Source organism: Salvelinus namaycush, chromosome 36 (assembly GCF_016432855.1).
Source record: "Salvelinus namaycush isolate Seneca chromosome 36, SaNama_1.0, whole genome shotgun sequence".
Classification (NCBI taxonomy): domain Eukaryota; kingdom Metazoa; phylum Chordata; class Actinopteri; order Salmoniformes; family Salmonidae; genus Salvelinus; species Salvelinus namaycush.
The window spans coordinates 26724332-26745519 of record NC_052342.1 but is presented as its reverse complement, the minus strand read 5'-3'; the positions used below and the strand labels follow the sequence as shown (position 1 = coordinate 26745519).

At 42.6% G+C, this 21188-nt stretch overlaps 1 protein-coding gene across 1 annotated transcript; it reads right to left on the bottom strand.

Moving 5' to 3' along the window:
* Positions 1–5852: 5852 nt before the first annotated feature.
* Positions 5853–17713, bottom strand: LOC120030335 (acidic leucine-rich nuclear phosphoprotein 32 family member B-like). Its single transcript, XM_038975709.1, has 7 exons — positions 17514–17713; positions 15963–16112; positions 14847–14969; positions 10953–11139; positions 10026–10120; positions 6205–6277; positions 5853–5967 (listed from the first exon to the last, which is right to left on the bottom strand). Exons 1-7 carry the CDS (start codon positions 17565–17567, stop codon positions 5897–5899), a joined length of 753 nt encoding a protein of 250 aa, XP_038831637.1. The 5' UTR covers positions 17568–17713; the 3' UTR covers positions 5853–5896.
* Positions 17714–21188: the final 3475 nt, after the last annotated feature.

Sequence of the window (21188 nt, the reverse complement as noted above, 5' to 3'; positions counted from 1 at the left end):
CCGAGGGAACACACTTTCCTGTAGGCTTACATTGAAGAGATGACAAATAGGAGTGGTAATATAGTCTGCTGTCGTCCTCAGTAATTTTCCATCCAAGTTGTCAGATCCAGGTGTCTTGTCATTGTTAATAGACAACAACAACAAAAAATTCACCTCTTCCACACTCAATTTACAGAATTCAAAATTACATTTGCTTTTCTTTCAGAATTTGGTCAGTTATACACGGATGTGTAGGTTCAGAATTTGTTGTTGGCATGTCATGCCTAAATTTGCTAATCTTGCCAATTAAAAAAACGATTGAAGTAGTTGGAAATATCAGTGGGTTTTGTGATGAAAAAGACATCTGATTCAATGAATGATGGAGCTGAGTTTGCCTTCTTGCCCAAAATGTCACTTAAGTTATCATTCTTTATATAATATATATATTTTTTCATAGTACAGTTTTTCTTATTTTTGTTAAGTTTAGTCACGATTTCTCAATTTGCAGTACGTTTGGCCAATCGGCTGTGCAGCCAGACTTATTTGCCATTCCTTTTGCCTCATCCTTCTCAGTCATAAAATTGTTCTTATTAGTAACTGGAATACTTAGTTCTATAAATGTGTAAAGCATCTGGTTGCTCCTTATTACACACCACAGACCAACAGATATTATGTTGGAATCGCTACAAAACATATTGTATGACCTCTTATACACCATATTAGGCCCAGCCTGACCTCTTATACACGAGATCCTCTCTAATCTTTACAGGAATATGACTCATAAAATAAAATATTAGGCCCAGCCTTTGGAACTTTGGTTTTTCTAGATATGCTTACTATATTGTGATCACTACATCCAACATGGATTTGGATACTGCTTTAGAGCAGATTTCTGCAGCATTAGTAAACATCAATCCATGTGGATTATTTCATTCCTGTGCTGTTTGTAAATAACCTGAAACAGGTTGCAGGCACCGGTTAACAGTTTGAAGCTTTTTCTTGAGTGATGAAAGCCAGTAAAAAAAATGTAAGTCACCCAGAAAATATACTTCTCTGTTGATATCACATACATTATCAAGCATTTCACACACGTTATCCAGATACTGACTGTTAGCACTTTGTGGTCTTATAGCAGCTTCCCACCAGAAGCTGCTGCTGGGCTTCAGGTGAGGCAGATGAACCTGTAGCCCCTATTACTTCAATGGCATTTGACATGAGATCCTCTCTAATCTTTACAGGAATATGACTCATAAAATGAACATAAAACAGCTACACTTCCACTATTGGCATTCCTGTCTCTCTTCTGAAGATGGTGAAGCCATGTAATCGCTACCACTCTTATCAAAGTATATTATCTGAGTTTTCAGAGATAGTCAGTATATGAATGTTATCTGTTTATTAGCAAGTTATCCATTTCATAAACCTGTGTTTAATGTGGTCTATTTTGTTCTGCACTTTTCTGGGATTCTTGATTTTTTTTTTATTGCTTTTATGGGAGGCTTATCAGAGATAGACGTGATATTTATGTTTGTGCCGACAGTACAGGGTGAGCTGCACACAGTGGGTCTTCCTACAAGGGCACACCGCCTCAGTGCAACTCCGGTTTATAGGCTCACGATTACTGCATACAATAGCTGTAGGATCAACAGAGGTATTCAGGGGAGTTAGAGAGACGTAACTTACATTGTGTCTGCCAACACGCCTGGGACAATGTACATTTGCAGCAGGACTACGACAACTCAGCGACACAATGCTAGAGAATATCTGAGCAGGGCTTGGCTCACTGATAAATCGTTGTCTCAACACAGCCTTAGCATGAGCAGACCGGGTCCAAGGATCGAAGAGGATTTGGATGGACTCCGTCATTCCTGTCGAGTGTCTCGTGTTTCCAAAAGGTGTAAAAGTTACGCCAACAGAACTCATCAACACAAACACCATACGCCCTCACAAAAACACGTTACTGATCCAAAGAAATGCAGATTAGCCCATGTCATATCTTAACTTGAAAAATAGCTTATTCTTAATGCTACAGCTCAGTAGAAACTGTTTTATATTTGACCATGTTTATATTTAAAAAAATGGATGTAGACAATAACAGAAGGGTTGGTGATGAGACAGATACTTTGTCCCATGACATCTGATTATTTAATATTCTAGTCAAAGCAGCCTTGGTTTGTCAGATAGAAAAGTATTTCTCTAGCTCTGGTCAGGGAACAGTATTCCTCTAGCTCTGGTCCGTGGGAACAGTATTCCTCTAGCTCTGGTCCGTGGGAACAGTATTTCTCTAGCTCTGGTCCGTGGGAACAGTATTCCTCTAGCTCTGGTCCGTGGGAACAGTATTCCTCTAGCTCTGGTCCGTGGGAACAGTAATTCTCTAGCTCTGGTCCGTGGGAACAGTATTTCTCTAGCTCTGGTCCGTGGGAACAGTATTTCTCTAGCTCTGGTCCGTGGGAACAGTATTTCTCTAGCTCTGGTCAGGGAACAGTATTCCTCTAGCTCTGGTCCGTGGGAACAGTAATTCTCTAGCTCTGGTCCGTGGGAACAGTATTTCTCTAGCTCTGGTCCGTGGGAACAGTATTCCTCTAGCTCTGGTCAGGGAACAGTATTCCTCTAGCTCTGGTCAGGGAACAGTATTCCTCTAGCTCTGGTCAGGGAACAGTATTCCTCTAGCTCTGGTCCGTGGGAACAGTATTTCTCTAGCTCTGGTCCGTGGGAACAGTATTTCTCTAGCTCTGGTCAGGGAACAGTATTTCTCTAGCTCTGGTCAGGGAACAGTATTTCTCTAGCTCTGGTCCGTGGGAACAGTATTTCTCTAGCTCTGGTCAGGGAACACTATTTCTCTAGCTCTGGTCCGTGGGAACACTATTTCTCTAGCTCTGGTCCGTGGGAACACTATTTCTCTAGCTCTGGTCCGTGGGAACAGTATTTCTCTAGCTCTGGTCAGGGAACACTATTTCTCTAGCTCTGGTCCGTGGGAACACTATTTCTCTAGCTCTGGTCCGTGGGAACAGTATTTCTCTAGCTCTGGTCCGTGGGAACACTATTTCTCTAGCTCTGGTCCGTGGGAACAGTATTTCTCTAGCTCTGGTCCGTGGGAACAGTATTTCTCTAGCTCTGGTCCGTGGGAACAGTATTTCTCTAGCTCTGGTCCGTGGGAACAGTATTTCTCTAGCTCTGGTCAGGGAACAGTATTTCTCTAGCTTTGGTCCGTTGGAAAACATGTATTTCTCTAGCTCTGGTCCGTGGGAACAGTATTTCTCTAGCTCTGGTCCGTGGGAACAGTATTTCTCTAGCTCTGGTCCATGGGATGAGGCTGGCCGGTCCCAGAGTTTAACTATAATCAGTTCTACAGTGAGTTTAAACATAGTGGTTCACAAACCTTTCCTCTGGGATCCCCAGCTGTTTCACGTTTGTTGTAGCCCTGAATCCTGTAGTTCCCTTGCTCAGACATTGCAGGCACCAGAGACAGGCTGTTAGTTCAGCAACAAAACCGACACATGTGCAACTATGGTGCAAAACAGACAGTTGGCTTAGATTGACAAATACATTGGCACAATGAGCACTTCTCTCACATATTTAGGTTGGTTAGCTAGTGAATTTTAACCATACTAGCATCGACATGGTAACAAGATGAAACGAGTCACGATTCACCACGTGGCAGATTGTCGTTGTTAATAGCCATCTGGCCAACCAGCATCACAAGTACTCATGGAATTCTGCCACATGGAAGCGTGCGTATATTTTGTGACGTCATCTAACGTATGTGGTTAGCTGATACGTAAACATTTCCGATTGAGCAGACGTGAACGCGGTCTCCGCTAGAGTGGGACCATGCGTGTCAAATGGAGGCCTTTGTCTAGTTCATGGCGATACGTTCGCATTAGAAAGGAGCCATCGCTCATTAGATAATAAAATAAACCCAAACAGAAAGAGAAATAACATACAAGAAGCAAAATGTTAAGATTTTATTTACAAAGTCAATTTTTGTATGTTTTGTCTTTTTGCTTACAGAAAGTAAAAAAAAACAGCCGCAACCAGCCAGTGTACACAGAACGTCCCCAATTACACCCTACTCCCTAAGTAGTGCACTACTTTAGACCAGGACCCTATGGCAACCCCATTCCCTATGTAGTGCACCCTAAGGTTTAGGGTGTGATCTGAGACGTAAGCCAGAGTGATGTTACCTCCGGTCCAATCCTAACCCGAAACAGGGAGGAGAGACAGACAGCACTGACAAATTACAAAACAAAAAGTCCTCTGAAAAAAATATTTTAAAAAGCTCTGGTGGCAGAAACGAAACTCTAGCTAATGTCTCACAAGGAACCCCATTCAGTATGTAGACCAGGCCCCTATGGCAACCCCATTCAGTATGTAGACCAGGCCCCTATGGCAACCCCATTCCCTAAGTAGTGCACCACTTTAGACCAGGACCCTATGGCAACCCCATTCCCTAAGTAGTGCACTACTTTAGACCAGGCCCCTATGGCAACCCCATTCCCTAAGTAGTGCACTACTTTAGACCAGGCCCCTATGGCAACCCCATTCAGTATGTAGACCAGGCCCCTATGGCAACCCCATTCCCTAAGTAGTGCACCACTTTAGACCAGGACCCTATGGCAACCCCATTCCCTAAGTAGTGCACTACTTTAGACCAGGCCCCTATGGCAACCCCATTCCCTAAGTAGTGCACTACTTTAGACCAGGCCCCCATGGCAACCCCATTCCCTAAGTAGTGCACTACTTTAGACCAGGCCCCTATGGCAACCCCATTCCCTAAGTAGTGCACTACTTTAGACCAGGCCCCTATGGCAACCCCATTCCCTAAGTAGTGCACTACTTTAGACCAGGCCCCTATGGCAACCCCATTCCCTAAGTAGTGCACTACTTTAGACCAGGACCCTATGGCAACCCCATTCCCTAAGTAGTGCACTACTTTAGACCAGGCCCCCATGGCAACCCCATTCCCTAAGTAGTGCACTACTTTAGACCAGGACCCTATGGCAACCCCATTCCCTAAGTAGTGCACTACTTTAGACCAGGCCCCTATGGCAACCCCATTCCCTAAGTAGTGCACTACTTTAGACCAGGACCCTATGGCAACCCCATTCCCTAAGTAGTGCACTACTTTAGACCAGGCCCCTATGGCAACCCCATTCCCTAAGTAGTGCACTACTTTAGAACTGAGCTTCTTTTTTTTAACACAAAAAAAAGGGCCCTTGTCAAAAGCAGTGCACTAAACAGGGATTAATTTGGGACACATCTGAGGTCGACGAGTTGTCCCCGTTAGGAAAGTCGGGTGGTATGTTGTTCGTCTGTGCAGACAAGGTTGTTTTCAGACAGAATCTCTGAAGTAGTTGGTGACGTCATCACAGACCCCCCCCCCCAGCTGGTGACATCGTTTTGATCTGGAACGCCGGCGGTAATATCACGACGACGTCAGACAGAGATCCTCCCGCCCGGTGATGTCACGACGATGTCAGACAGAGATCCTCCCGCCCGGTGATGTCACGACGACGTCAGACAGAGATCCTCCCGCCCGGTGATGTCACGGAATGCTGTGCGGTGACGAAAGACTCGGTTGTTTCGGGATTCCACCCAGACCCCCCCCCCCCCAATAACTACGACACAGGGCAACTCAAGCAAAGGGGTGCAAGTAGGGTTGAATACCAAATAGCACCCTATTCCCTATATAGTGCACTACTTGTGACCCTATAGGCTTTTTCAAGGCTATGGGCTCGGGTCAAAAGTAGTGCACTCTATAGGGAATAGGGTGCCACTAGGTTGGCTGGAGGGTTTGGGGGGGGAAAAGGAGAGACGGGTGATAGCGGCAGTAAGAGGGCAACTAAAGGCCAAAGAGGGGTATCTGAGATATGGAGGGGTCTCAGATAGAGGGGTGTGGGGGTCGGGGGAGAGACATTCAATCATCTTCATCCTCATCTTCAGGCTCCCTCTTCCTCTTCTCTCCTTTCACTGGAGAGTCATCCTCTTCTGGAGAGAGAGAGAGAGAACATTTAGATATGGGTCCCCAAACGAACAAGGTGTATGGCTGTGTACCAAACGGCCCCTTATTCCATATGTAGTGCACTACCATGATCAGATAGGGTGCCATTTGGATCATAGCCTTCGTGTATGCATGTACATAGCCAAATTAAAACATTTCAATGGAAGTTTTGGAAACCAAAATGAGACTAGAGGACACTTGGGATTGTGTATAACGCTACTAACCGTCTTCTTCGTCGTCTTCGTCATCGTCGTCTTCGTCATCGTCGTCGTCAACATCTCCGTTCACCTCCCCATCCTAGAGAGAGAGAGAGATAAACAGTTTGTTCGTTGTGCTCAAGTCACCAGTGTAGTTTCAGGGTTAACTTCTTGACGCTAGGAGGCAGAATTATTATGTTTGGAAAAATAACGTTCCCAATGTAAACGGCCTATTTCTCAGGCTCAGATATTAGAATATGCATATAATTGACAGATTAGGATAGAAAACACTCTAAAGTTTCCAAAACTGTCAAAATATTGTCTGTGAGTATAACTGATTTTGCAGGCGTAAACCTGAGGAAATCCAACCCTGTCTTATAGGCACTTTAGTATTGCCACCCTAATCTCGGGAGTTGATAAACTTGAAGTCATAAACAGCGTTGTGCCTCAAACATTGCTAAGAGCTGCCGGCAAACGCAGTCAAGTGCTGTTTGAATGAATGCTTACGAGCCTGCTGCTGCCTACCACCGCTCAGTCAGACTGCTCTATCAAATCAGACTTAATTATAATATAATAACACACTGAAATACGAGCCTTTGGTCATTAATATGGTCAAATCCAGACACGATCGTTTAGAAAATAACATATTTATTCTTCCAGTGAAATACGGAACCGTTACGTATTTTATCGAACGGGTGGCAACCCTAAATATTGCTGTTACATTGCACAACCTTCAATGTTATGTCGTAATTATGTAAAATCCTGGCAAATTAATTACGGTCTTTATTAGGAAGAAATGGACGTCACAGTTTGCAACGAGCCAGGCGGCCCAAACTGCTGCATATACCCCGACTCTGCTTGCACTGAACGCAAGAAGTGACAATTTCCCTGGTTAATATTGCCTGCTAACACAAATTTATTTTAACTAAGTATGCAGGATAAAAAATATATATTTCTGTGTATTGATTTTAACAAAAGGCATTGATGTTTATGGTTAGGTACACTTGTGCAACGATCGTGTTTTTCCCCGCAAATGTGCTTTTGTTAAATCATCACTCGTTTGGCAAAGTTGAAGTAGGCTGTGATTCGATGATAAATTAACAGGCTCCACATTGATTATATGCAATGCAGAACAAGCTAGTTAACCTAGAAATATCATCAACCATGTGTAGTTAACTAGTAATTATGTGAAGAATGATTGTTTTTCTAAATAAGTTTAATGCTAGCTAGCAACTTACCGTGGCTTCTTTGCAGCCACAAGGTCCTTGCATAACAGGTGGTCAGCCTGCAACTCAATTTCCTCGTGGATCTTAATATTAAATCGGCCATTAACGGCATCCAAAAAGGCCGCTTACTGATTGTTATGAAAACTTAAAAAAATCGGTCATGCCGATTAAATCAGAAGTAACTAGCAATCTAGCCAACATTAGCTTGGGTGCTTGACTCCCGCTGTAAGACCAGAACGCTCAAATCAACACTAGTCCTAGGCCAGAGCGTCCAGTGTGCGTTGCGAGAGCGAAACGCTGTGAATTTTTACGAGCTCAACCTGGCACTCCCGAATGAATTAAAGAACACACCTGAAGTCGTAAAATGTCTAACTAGTAATTTGTTACGCTAACTAGCTAGCAAGAGGTTGCATAGCAACATCGTCAACTTCCGGGTAGACAGGCGAATAGCTAGTACGCTCAACTGAAAGGGTACCGTTCGTTTACGGTATCCTAAAATTAAACTACTCATTGTGTAGTACACAGTGCGTTAGTACGGGTATTCAAAACACAGCTAAAATGTTCAGCTGCCACTAAGAGCGGAAGGTTACCGTGGTAACGGAGACACTCGAGTCGTCGCGTGTGTCTGACAGGATTTTGGATCTGACTAGTAGTAGATAACATCATCAGTCGAAGCAGCAGACTCAAACTAACTAATTGGTCTTTTGAAAAATCAGATCAGCGCTGAAAAAGATCATGTGAAATGATCTGATGCGATTTTGGTAAAAAAAAACAAATAAAGCTTGTGAACAAAAACATAAACAGCCAAGAAAAACAAGGACAAAGTCCATTATTGTTTCTACACAGATTCGATTTAGGCCATGTCTTTGACACGCCTGGTTGAAATATTACCACCCCCCCCCCACCCAATGTAATGCTAATGGGGCGCTAACATGGCTGTCAGAGTCTGGACCCTGGACTTTCTCTATAAGAGATTCAACAACCCGTATGACCTATTCACTGTAACAAGCAGTCGATCAATATCCTTATTGTTCCAAACTAGAAAAATGTGTTATAAGTTAGTGTCCACCTATTAAAATAAGGGGAGCGCTATACAGCACATTCAGATCCCTTTGACTTTCTCCACATTTTGTTACGTTACAACCTTATTCTAAAAATGGATTCAATTGTATTTTTCCCCTAAACCTTACCACACAATACCCCATGACGAAGCAAAAACATGTTAAGACAGACATTTTTCCATGTGTGTATATATATATATCACATTTACATAAGTATTCAGACCATTTACTCAGTACTTTGTTGAAGCACCTTTGGCAGCGATTACAGCCTTCGAGTCTTCTTGGGTGTGACGCTACAAGCTTGGCACACCTGTATTTGGGGAGTTTCTCCCATTTCTTCTCTGCAGATCCTCTCAAGCTCTGGCATGTTGGATGGGGAGCATCACTGCACAGCTATTTTCAAGTCGCTCCAGAGATGTTCGATCAGGGTTCGAGTCCGGACTCTGGCTGGGCCACTCAAGGACATTGAGATACCTGTCCTGCGTTGTCTTGGTTGTGTGCTTAGGGTCGTTGTCCTGTTGGAAGGTGAACCTTCGCCCCAGTCTGATGTCCTGAGGGCGCTGGAGCAGGTTTTCACCAAGGATCTCTTTACTTTGGTCCGTTCATCTTTCCCTCGATCCTGACTAGTCTCCCAGTACCTGCCGCTGAAAAACAGCATTTTGCTGCCCCCACCATATCCTTCACCGTTGGGATGATGCCAGATTTCCTCCAGAAGTGACGCTTGGCATTCAGGTGAAAGAGTTCAATCTTGGTTAGGTGCCATCTGGCCACTACCATAAAGGCCTGATTGGTTCAGTGCTGCTGAGATGGGAGAACCTTACAGAAGGACAACCATCTCCACAGAGGAACTCTGGAGCTCTGTCAGAGTGACCATCGGGCCCTGGTCACCTCCCTGACCAAGGCCCTTCTCCCCCGATTGCTCAGTTTGGCCGGGCGGCCAGATCTAGGGAGAGTCTTGGTGGTGCCAAACTTCTTCCATTTAAGAATGATGGAGGCCACTGTGTTATTGGGGACTTTCAATGCTGCAGAAATGTTTTGGTACCCTTCCCCAGATCTGTGCTTTGACACAATCCTGTCTCGGAGCTCTACAGACAATTCCTTCAACCTCATGGGTTGGTTTTTGCTCTGACGTGCACCGTAAACTGTGGGACTCCAATCAAGTTGTAGAAACATCTTAGGGATGATCAATGGAAACAGGATGCACTGGAGCCCAATTTCGAGTCTCCTAGCAAAGGGTCTGAATACTTACATAAATAAGGTTTGTTTTTAATACATTTGCAAAAAAGTCTAAAACTATTTTCGCTTTGTCATTATGGGGTATTGTGTGTAGATTGATGAGGAATTTGTATTTTATTTAATCCATTTTAGAATAAGGCTGTAACGTAACAAAATGTGGCAACGGTCGAGGTCTGAAAACTTTCCCGAATGCACTGTATTGCGAGACTATATTTATTAATGTGTCACTATTCAGTTAGTAAGCACCAGGTCAATCTTTTTATTGGCACAGACATATGCTAAACATGTAACATATGTGTATTCAACATGACATCCGTGTTCTTACCTCTCCACTCTCCCCACTGTCATCATCTTCCTCTGCAACGACCTCTTCCTCATCCTCCTCTTCATCCTCCTCCTCTTCAGACTCTCCCTCCTCCCCTTCGGTTCCACAGGACAAAAACAACATTAGACTCTACCTCCTCCCCTTTGTTCCACAGATCAGAGACTACATTTAGACCCTCCCTCCTCTCTACAGACCAGAGACTATAGACTCTCCCTCTTCCCCCTCTGTCCTACAGGACAGACCAGAGACGACAACAGCTCAGTCAAGTGCCATTTCAATTAGCGTGATACATCTGGATAAATCAAGGTCCCTCCAACTGGCGGCCTACGGGCCAAAGTTATTATTTTGGGGGATTTATTGTTGGACATAAAATACAAAAAAAAAAAACATCAGGAAATCAGCGCTAACTGATTTTAAAAGCGAGGAAATTAGTTCCCAAATATTCCCACACAGAGAGATGTGATCGTATCCTTAAAGTAAGGCAGGTTTGAAATGATTGTTTTAGTCAAATGCTGTATCCGTTTGGGGCTTCTTGCAGTTCATTTGCAGACTACAAATTATTATGTTCTGACCCCCCCCCTGACCATCTGCTCAAAAATAAATAAATATATTTAAAACAACCTGGGGCTGAATCTAGATAATCCCTGCCCTATATAGTGTAATCTCAACATCTTCATAAAGAGACATGATAAACCCCATCCATTCATCTGCTTAGCCAGATTCATAGAGACACTGGGACCGTGTCCATTTCCGCAGACAGAAACGAGCTATTATAGGACGTCCCTTGATGTTTTGCTCATTTGTCAACCTTGCAGTTGGTGTTTCTTTAAGAATTTAGTGGGGGGGCTGCCTTAGGGCCCAGGGAACAGTTGTTGTTAACAGCTAGGCTACCTGCCGCCCCGTAAGTTCCCTCTCAGGAAGTCTCACCTTCGTCATCTTCATCCTCGACCCCGTCTCCCTCGCCGTCCGAATCGGAGGCCTCGCAGTCTTCGATATCGTAGCCATCCAGGTACGTGAGCTGTGGGAGGAGCTTGAAGATGCTCTCTCTGTAGTCTCCCAGGTTGGTGACCTCACAGTTAAACAAGTCCAGGGACTTCAGTATGGGAAGCTTTTTCTAAACGAGGGAGAGGTTATAACAGTGTTATTCCCAGCTATAACAGTATCATGTACAGCTATAAACAGGGTTTAAAGCAAGGGTATAATTTAAAGCTATAAATGTTGTATTCACAGTTATAAGTCTTATCAAGAGCTATAACAGTCTTATTCCAAGTTATAAGCGGTTATAACCAGTCATATTCCCAGCTAGAATGGTCTTATTTCAGTAACAGTTCCAACAACCACAAGTAGTCTTATTTAGGGATGCACCATATATCGTTGAACATATCGGAATCGGACGATATTAGCTAAAAATGCTAACATCGGTATTGGCCATTTTACGAGTCACGTGCCACCACTACTATCAGTAGCACTGTCAAAGCTGTACAAAAAAAGTCAGAAAACAAGCAAACACCGGCCACAAACGATGTGTTTACAATACCGCGTTGGTAATAAAGCATCATTTGTTTCGACCGCAACTTCGGGGGTAGCTAGCTTTAGCATCTAGCTAGTACCAATACAACCAGCCTGAAAACAATGACCAGTAGAAACTGCAGTCATTTTCATTATTCTTAGCAATGATTTAGGAAACCTTGTGAGTTAAGTTTTTAGCTAGTCAGCCACTTGTTGTTCACCTGTTGAAATTGAACAGCTAGCTTCATCTGGCTAGTGACGCTCGACCGGACCGGGTTGTGAAGCTAGCCACAATAAGAATTAGGCACAATAGTGGAATTTGCGGTTTGCCTTCAAAATAAAAGTACCCCTGAAAGTGATGCAGAAGGTTACAATTGGTGGAATCATGCCGTATTTAGACTAAATAATGTTAAACAAGGTTGGAATGTGAAGCAATGAAATGGGGCATCAGTCTAATCGACTATGAAGAGTTTACGCGTTGCTCTTATCGTGGGACTGTGAAATCACCTCCCCAGTCAGCCTATTGTGTGTATTGACATTCATATTGCACTGTACAGCTTTAACTAAGGATTGGGGATCAATGTTATGGGGGTATCAGTCTACTCAATACCCAATATACCCCCCCCCCCAGCGTCCTCCTCAGAGTTATCAGACTCCGAAACATCCACACAGTATTGTTTTTCCTCTGGAATTGTGTTCAATCCACATAGTAGGTTGACAATAAATGTGGCTCAATTCACAGTTGTTTCAGAGTCCCGCAATAAGAGCTACGATGCTAATGTTCTCTGGGTGTCACTGAGTAGACTGATACCCCATGTCATTGATCTACAATCCATAGGTAAGGCTGTACAGTGGAATAAGTATGCCCCCAATGCAATGCTAAAGTCTAATACATCCAGTGGGACTTTAGATTTGTCAAATTAACAAAATATTGAATTTTGTTTATTTTATATAACATTCCAACCTAGTACAGCACAATCTATTTAATTATGGCATAATTCTACTATTTGTATTCATTTGCAGCACTGTCAATGACATACTTTTATTTTGAAGGCTAACCACAAAGTCCACTATTGTGGCTAATCCTTATTGTGGCTAGCTTCACACCATTAATCAAATAAGAACTGTCTTATAAAATCAGGGTTATTTTAGATGACACCTAGGTAACTATAGCTACTGAAACAGATTGTAGTTTTGCTATGTGTTCATGGGAAGAACATTGCTTGCATCCATTAGCTAGCTAGTTTTTTTTTTTAATGACCTGCACTGTTGGCGCGCGAGACAACTTTACCAGCATCATAGCATACGTATCGATGAATCAGTGTGACATATATGAAGTACGAGTGAGTGTAATCAATGTGTAATAACTACTTAAAAAAAAAAAATATTGAATGCCTTAAATTATGTGACGTGCAGTCATAATTCAGGTGCTGATTGGTCAACAAGCTTATTTGGACACGTCAAATCGTGTTATTTGACACGCAAAGACCCAAACGTCCTTCCATAGTATGAGACATCCTGGTTGAGAATGAAATAGCTGAACAACGAAACAGCACAGCAAGTAAGTGAAATAAATATATTTTTGTGGTAATGCGGACATACGTTAATGACAACAAAATAACTTTTTGGTCAGTGTGGTGTGTGTAACCTTTATTTAACTATGTAAGTCAGCGAAGAACAAATTCTTATTTACAACGATGGCCTACCCCGGCCAACGCTGGGTGAATTGTGCGCCGCCCTATGGGACTCCCAATCATGGCCGGATGTGATACAGCCTGGATTCGACCCAGGGACTGTAGTGACGCCTCTTGCACTGACATGCAGTGCCTTAAACCCCCTGCGGCCATGTGTTTAAACTATTTAACTGTACTAGAATGCTTAAAAAGCTGAAAAAATAATAATATTGGTCATCGGTATCGTTTTTTTGAGCACAGAAAATACTGGATATAGGTTTCAGCCATTTTAATTTTTATATCAGTGCAACACTAGTCTTATTCAGTAACAGGTCCAACACCCACCAGGGGTCTTATTCAGTAACAGTTAACACCCACCAGGGGTCTTATTAAGTAACAGTTAACACCCACCAGGGGTCTTATTCAGTAACAGTCAACACCCACCAGGGGTCTTATTCAGTAACAGTTCCTACACCCACCAGGGGTCTTATTCAGTAACAGTCAACACCCACCAGGGGTCTTATTCAGTAACAGTTCCTACACCCACCAGGGGTCTTATTCAATAACAGTTCCTACACCCACCAGGGGTCTTATTCAGTAACAGTTAACACCCACCAGGGGTCTTATTCAGTAACAGTTCCTACACCCACCAGGGGTCTTATTCAGTAACAGTTAACACCCACCAGGGGTCTTATTCAGTAACAGTTAACACCCACCAGGGGTCTTATTCAGTAACAGTTAACACCCACCAGGGGTCTTATTCAGTAACAGTTAACACCCACCAGGGGTCTTATTCAGTAACAGGTCCAACACCTACCAGGGGTCTTATTCAGTAACAGTTCCAACACCCACCAGGGGTCTTATTCAGTAACAGTTAACACCCACCAGGGGTCTTATTCAGTAACAGTTCCTACACCCACCAGGGGTCTTATTCAGTAACAGTTCCTACACCCACCAGGGGTCTTATTCAGTAACAGTTAACACCCACCAGGGGTCTTATTCAGTAACAGTTAACACCCACCAGGGGTCTTATTCAGTAACAGTTCCTACACCCACCAGGGGTCTTATTCAGTAACAGTTAACACCCACCAGGGGTCTTATTCAGTAACAGTTCCAACACCCACCAGGGGTCTTATTCAGTAACAGTTCCTACACCCACCAGGGGTCTTATTCAGTAACAGTTCCTACACCCACCAGGGGTCTTATTCAGTAACAGTTCCTACACCCACCAGGGGTCTTATTCAGTAACAGGTCCAACACCCACCAGGGGTCTTATTCAGTAACAGTTAACACCCACCAGGGGTCTTATTCAGTAACAGGTCCAACACCTACTAGGGGTCTTATTCAGTAACATGTCCAACACCCACCAGGGGTCTTATTCAGTAACATGTCCAACACCCACCAGGGGTCTTATTCAGTAACAGTTAACACCCACCAGGGGTCTTATTCAGTAACAGGTCCAACACCTACTAGGGGTCTTATTCAGTAACAGTTAACACCCACCAGGGGTCTTATTCAGTAACAGTTCCTACACCCACCAGGGGTCTTATTAAGTAACAGTTAACACCCACCAGGGGTCTTATTAAGTAACAGTTAACACCCACCAGGGGTCTTATTCAGTAACAGTTCCTACACCCACCAGTGGTTCCAGTGTGCTGATGTCCTTGAACTTGTTCCCAGAGAGGTTGAGGTGTGTGAGGTTCACCAGCCTCTCAGCCAGCACCTCCAAACCACCAGATATCCTGTTGTCACTCAGCTCCAACTACAGAAGAAGAAGAAACATTACATTATTTATTTTCAGTCTAGGGGGGAAACAGAAGCTTCTTGTTTGTGTAATGTGACATGGTGAAATGCTACACTTTGTTATGACTGTTAATTATGCATTTAAACTGTTTTTTAAAAGGAAAACAAATTATTACGATTTATGACAATGTACACTATCCTATTATTACCCATCTTCCCAAGGGCCTAGTTCACGAAGTCATTTAAAATTACTGAAATGTTTTGCTGGATTAAACAACGTTTAAAAAGTGAGAAGTTCAGCTGGTCTGAAGCCAAAACAGAAAGGAATTTCTCTTGTTTAAAGCATCCCCTACATGCTGGTTTACAGTGATGGTTTCCCTTGTTTAAAACATCCCCCACATGCTGGTTTACAGTGATGGTTTCTCTTGTTTAAAACATCCCCTACATGCTGGTTTACAGTGATGGTTTCCCTTGTTTAAAACATCCCCTACATGCTGGTTTACAGTGATGGTTTCCCTTGTTTAAAACATCCCCCACATGCTGGTTTACAGTGATGGTTTCCCTTGTTTAAAACATCCCCCACATGCTGGTTTACAGTGATGGTTTCCCTTGTTTAAAACATCCCCCACATGCTGATTTACAGTGATGGTTTCCCTTGTTTAAAACATCCCCTACATGCTGGTTTACAGTGATGGTTTCCCTTGTTTAAAACATCCCCCACATGCTGATTTACAGTGATGGTTTCCCTTGTTTAAAACATCCCCCACATGCTGATTTACAGTGATGGTTTCCCTTGTTTAAAACATCCCCTACATGCTGGTTTACAGTGATGGTTTCCCTTGTTTAAAACATCCCCCACATGCTGGTTTACAGTGATGGTTTCTCTTGTTTAAAACCGTTCCCCATTTTGGGTATGAACGACGTGACTATGGGGCTGTATGGGCCCTGTTCGGGTGTAGTGCACTGTAAAATAAACATGGTGGCAATTGGGCCACAACCTTAGTCGTCATACCTTTTTTAATTTCCCCAGTTTGGGTATGTTTGAGACGTTGATGAGGCCGACGTTGATGAGACTCAACAGTTCCAGGTTCTCAAACTCCTCCGTTATGCCCTCCATTTTCCCCTCGTTCGACCTACAGTTATCGAGGACAAGCTCCTGAACCTAGAAGAGAAGGACAGGGAGATAAACACGGGTAGGAAAAAGGAGAGGGGGATAAATAAACGTTTGTGTCAGTAGTTATTTTGATTTTTTTTTTTACATGTATTTCTATCAAAACGTGCAAACGGGGGATTTTGTGTTTCGAATCTGTTTTATTTGGCATCTGAAAAGTAGCCATGTTTATAAGCAGAACTGTTTGTAAACTGTGTGCACGTGACGTAGATAGCTGGTGAGGGGACTCGATTAATTTCCCCCGGGCAGGCGTGTTTTGCACAGGTGAAATTTGGTTGCTTTCGTTTTGGAACCGGGCTGCCTTCCGGGCATGAGCCAAGTGGCCCGCTCAAAAGTCGGTTCAAAGCAAGTCATGATAAGGATTCTGCGCTGACGTGCAAAAATGTTTGTTTAAATTTTTATTTTATTTTTTTTAAATCAAAAGCAAACTGCCTTCCCAATGAAAACTACATAGAAAACAATATTTTATGGAAAAGTTATGTACGTTTCTGGACGACGCACAATGTTGCCAACATGACTGAGCGGCGCAGATGATTGTTCGATTTGAGAAAGGCGCTCCTCCCTCACCGCTTTTGCCAGTTCACGTCAACGGCCATAGTCCGGTGCCCCACAGCTCAGCATAATCGAATCCCCCCAATGTTACCTAGCCACCTAAAGTAGCTAGCTAACTAACATAGCCACTAAAGTTACGTTGCTAGCCAGCTAGCTAACGGACGGTTTTTAACTGGTCAAAGTGTACCCAAACAGTTCATGGCTGTGTACATTTACTATCGTTTCAAAATAAGCAATATTCGTAGCTATAGATATAACCGGCAAAAAAAATAATCTAATGATTCGCTTTCTTGGTAACTAGCCGACATGCTAGATACGCGCCCAACACGTTGAGTCCTATGGAAAAAAATGGCTACCACTATGCTAGCTAAAATGGCTAACGTAATGCTAGCTAGCGTTCGCAGTGATGTTCAGTGTGCTGGCCTTTACTTCGATAGTAAGGTTGATTGTTACAAAATATACATCTCTATTAAACAAAAAAAAAATACAGCAGATGGCTAACAATATAAAAAACAAAAACCGTATTTTTTGTGTGATAGTAGCTAACCATTTTGTTAGCCATTTTCCTGTTTACCTCACGGGTCCGGTTTGACTTGTAAAGTGATTCAGCTAAGTTAACGTATATAGATAAATTAGCGCTCCAAAACGAATGCATCCAATGGCATTAGCTAGTTAGTTTACAATATACATATTTATCTCATCAGAACTGAGTTTGAGAAAACGTAGAGGTAAAGAAAGTCGATTTCCAGCAGCAGGCTTCTGAGAGGACCCCATGTGCTCGACATGACTTCCACACACAGTAAACTTTGGTGTCGCATGTTAGCTAAATCATATACTTACATCCGACGGCGTCCTATTTCTCAGTTCTAGGTGAATTCTCTTTTTCATGTCCATTTCCCCCCTCTTATCTCTCGGATCTGGTTGGACCGTTTTCTTGGTTTCTACAGCCTGCTAGCTACCGTTGACGATCTGAAGCGAAAAGAGAGAGCTGCGTTCGTGGAAGTCAGAAACTGGGTCAAATGCGAATGATCTGTTTGCGCCGAGTAGAAACCGCGGCGAAACTAAATACTCAACAGTGCCCGGTGTGGCCGCCTTACCACACTGCAGGCAACATGCATGACTTATTGACGAACTACGGATGCACCAAGCTTTGGGACCCAACATCTGTGATGGACAACCAATACTCACTGATGGAAAAAGTAACGAATTGTCATATTTGGGTAAAAGTTGAAATACCCTAATAAAAAATGACTCAAGTAAAAGTGAAAGTAACCCAGTAAAATACTAATTGAGTAAAAGTATTTGGTTTAAAATATACTTAAGTATCAAAAGTAAAAGTATAATTAATTTTAAATTCCCCATATTAAGCAAACCAGACGGCACCATTTTCTTGTTTTTATTTTTTTGAAATTACGGATAGCCAGGGGCATGCTCCAACACTCAGACATAATTTACAAACGAAGCATTTGAAATTAGAATTATGTTCGATTTAATTTATACAGTAGTAATAATAATAACGCTTAAATTCTCTCCCAAATAGCCAAGAAACAAACACTTGCTTGTTTATCCGTCGTACTTTTTAATGAATCACAAGTATTGTAAATTCTGATTTCAGCTATAAGCTGCATCTAGCTTTGGGACACAAAATCGTGAGTCTGTGTATTGGCAGCGGTTTAAAGAACTTAAGTAAAAATACTTTAAAGTACTACTTAAGTCGTTTTTTATGGTATCTGTAATTTACTTTATTATTTATATATTTTCACAACTTTTACTTTACTACATTCCTAAAGAAAATAATGTACTTGTTACTCCGTACATTTTCCCCGGCACCCAAAAGTACTAGTTAGATTTTGAATGATTAGCAGGACAGGAAAATTGTCAAAATCGGGCACTTACCAAGAGAACATCCCTGGTCATCCATATTGCCTCTGATCTGGCACTCACTAAACACAAGTTCTTTGTTGCCAGCAATGTTGATGCAATATCAGTTGTTACCACACGGTGGCATTGTTGCTGTCGCATTTGCGTGGCTATGGACTCTTCTCAGGCCTTCAGTTCCGAAGTACAATAGCCTACTATGGAACTTTCTGGAGTTGGAACCATATAATTACGATTTGGAAATATCTCCAGTTCTATGGTATGAAATTGTGATATGAAACCATTTGGCTTTTGATGTTCCACGGGGTTCCACTATTCTGATTTGGAATATTCACCAGCACTGGAGTTCTATGCCATATCTTCACACCTTTTACTTTTCAAGTCTCTTTCAGTGTGCATTACTGTAGCCTACTGTTGTTTATTGCTGCTGTCACTGTTTTAAAGCTGCAGTCCGTAATTCAAACAACATTTTGTGTGCGCTTAAGAGAGACACTAGAGATCCAATCCAGTTTTTATGTCATAGTGTTTATTTGAACAAGTCACATAACTATATTGTATTCATCATCTCACAACAGACATATTCAGATCATGGGCTGGTGGTCCAGCATAGGAGAGGAACAGCAACATCAACACCTCTCTATCCCACCCTCCCTCCTCTCTATCAAAATCCTGATTGATACAACAGGCAGATACTGTACACACACACACACACACACACACACACACACACACACACACACACACACACACACACACACACACACACACACACACACACACACAGGGTGGAAACCACAGAATTAGAATTCTAATTCTGGAATCCTAATTCATTCTAATTCTATGGTGGAACACAAACCAACACAGATAGATATAGTCTGTACAGTCCTCACTGAGGTTAATAACATGCGTATGCACCATAGCGGCTCAAATACCTCAGACAAATAAATAGTTCAATAAATAAAACACGTCAAAACCATCACAGCAGGAAATCCTGGGTTAAAGTTCCTCTATCTCCTACATAGTACACTACTTTCAACTAGTACTACAAAAAAGAATAGGGAGAGATTTCAGACCACTGGATTGCCTTGGACAACCCCAAAAAGCTGCAGCTATACTCCGTACCAGACGTTCTACTGTACTTTCTTCATACTGAACACTGCTCGGTCTCTAATCTAAGTTGTGCTTCTTATAACACTGTTATTGTAAGGCCCTTTGGCCTATAGGTCTTAACTGTGTATTAGACCATAAGGAAAGTACTGACACATACGGTAGGAAGGAGACAGAGGGTGTATCCCAAATAGCATTATATTCCCTATATAGTGCACTACTACTGACCAGGGCCCATTGGCATTATATTCCCTATATAGTGCACTACTACTGACCAGGGCCCATTGGCATTATATTCCCTATATAGTGCACTACTACTGACCAGGGCCCATTGGCATTATATTCCCTATATAGTGCACTACTACTGACCAGGGCCCATTGGCATTATATTCCCTAAATAGTGCACTACTGTTGAACAGGCCACTGGTCAAAAGTAGTTCACTACATAGTGAAGAGGGTGCCATTTAAGATGCAAAGAGAAAACATCATGACACAGTCAGACAGGTGTAGAGATACATACAGAATAGACAGAGACATCTACAGTTCGACAGCCTCTCTCAAGACAGCCCTCAGTATTTCTATTGATCAGTTATTAAAACGTTGACATTGGTTATTAAAACGTTGACATTGGTTATTAAAACGTTGACATTGGTTATTAAAATGTTGACATTGGTTATTAAAACGTTGACATTGGTTATTAAAACGTTGACATTGGTTATTAAAACGTTGACATTGGTTATTAAAACGTTGACATTGGTTATTAAAATGTTGACATTGATTATTGCCTCGTCATTGATTTTTTTTTTTATTGAAGATCGTCAAGTCAACTTGTTCAGAGAGAAAGAGAATGTGTATTTTCACTTAATCTCCAAGGCTGATAATTCTATCAAGAATATTTCTGTTTTCAAAGCAAAAACAGCAACAACCAACCAGGGTGTTAAAATGGTACACTTTTCCCAGGGCTATTCAACTCTGACCCCTACGAGGTCAGCTGCTTTTCTGTTCTAACTAATAATTAATATCACCCACCTGGTGATATTAACCATAGCCCGGCACCCACATCCTACAACATAGCCCGGCACCCACATCCTACAACATAGCCCGGCACCCACATCCTACAACATAGCCCGGCACCCACATCCTACAACATAGCCCGGCACCCACATCCTACAACATAGCCCGGCACCCACATCCTACAACATAGCCCTGCACCCACATCCTACAACATAGCCTTACAACATAGCCTGGCTCCCATCCCACAGGGCTAGTGTAGATACTGTGGTTGTGTCTATAGTGTTACAGGTATGGCTAGCCAGACCCAGAGACACTGCTAGGTGTAACAGATAGAAAGGCAAGCTCTGTTAATCTAGAATTCTCGAGTTCCAAATGTAAGTTCCATTCTAGGTTAGAATACTCATAGATATCTGTGGTTCCGGGCCAGTAGATTTCAAATGACAACATAGATATCTGTGGTTCTGGGCCAGTAGATTTCAAATGACAACATAGATATCTGTGGTTCTGGGCCAGTAG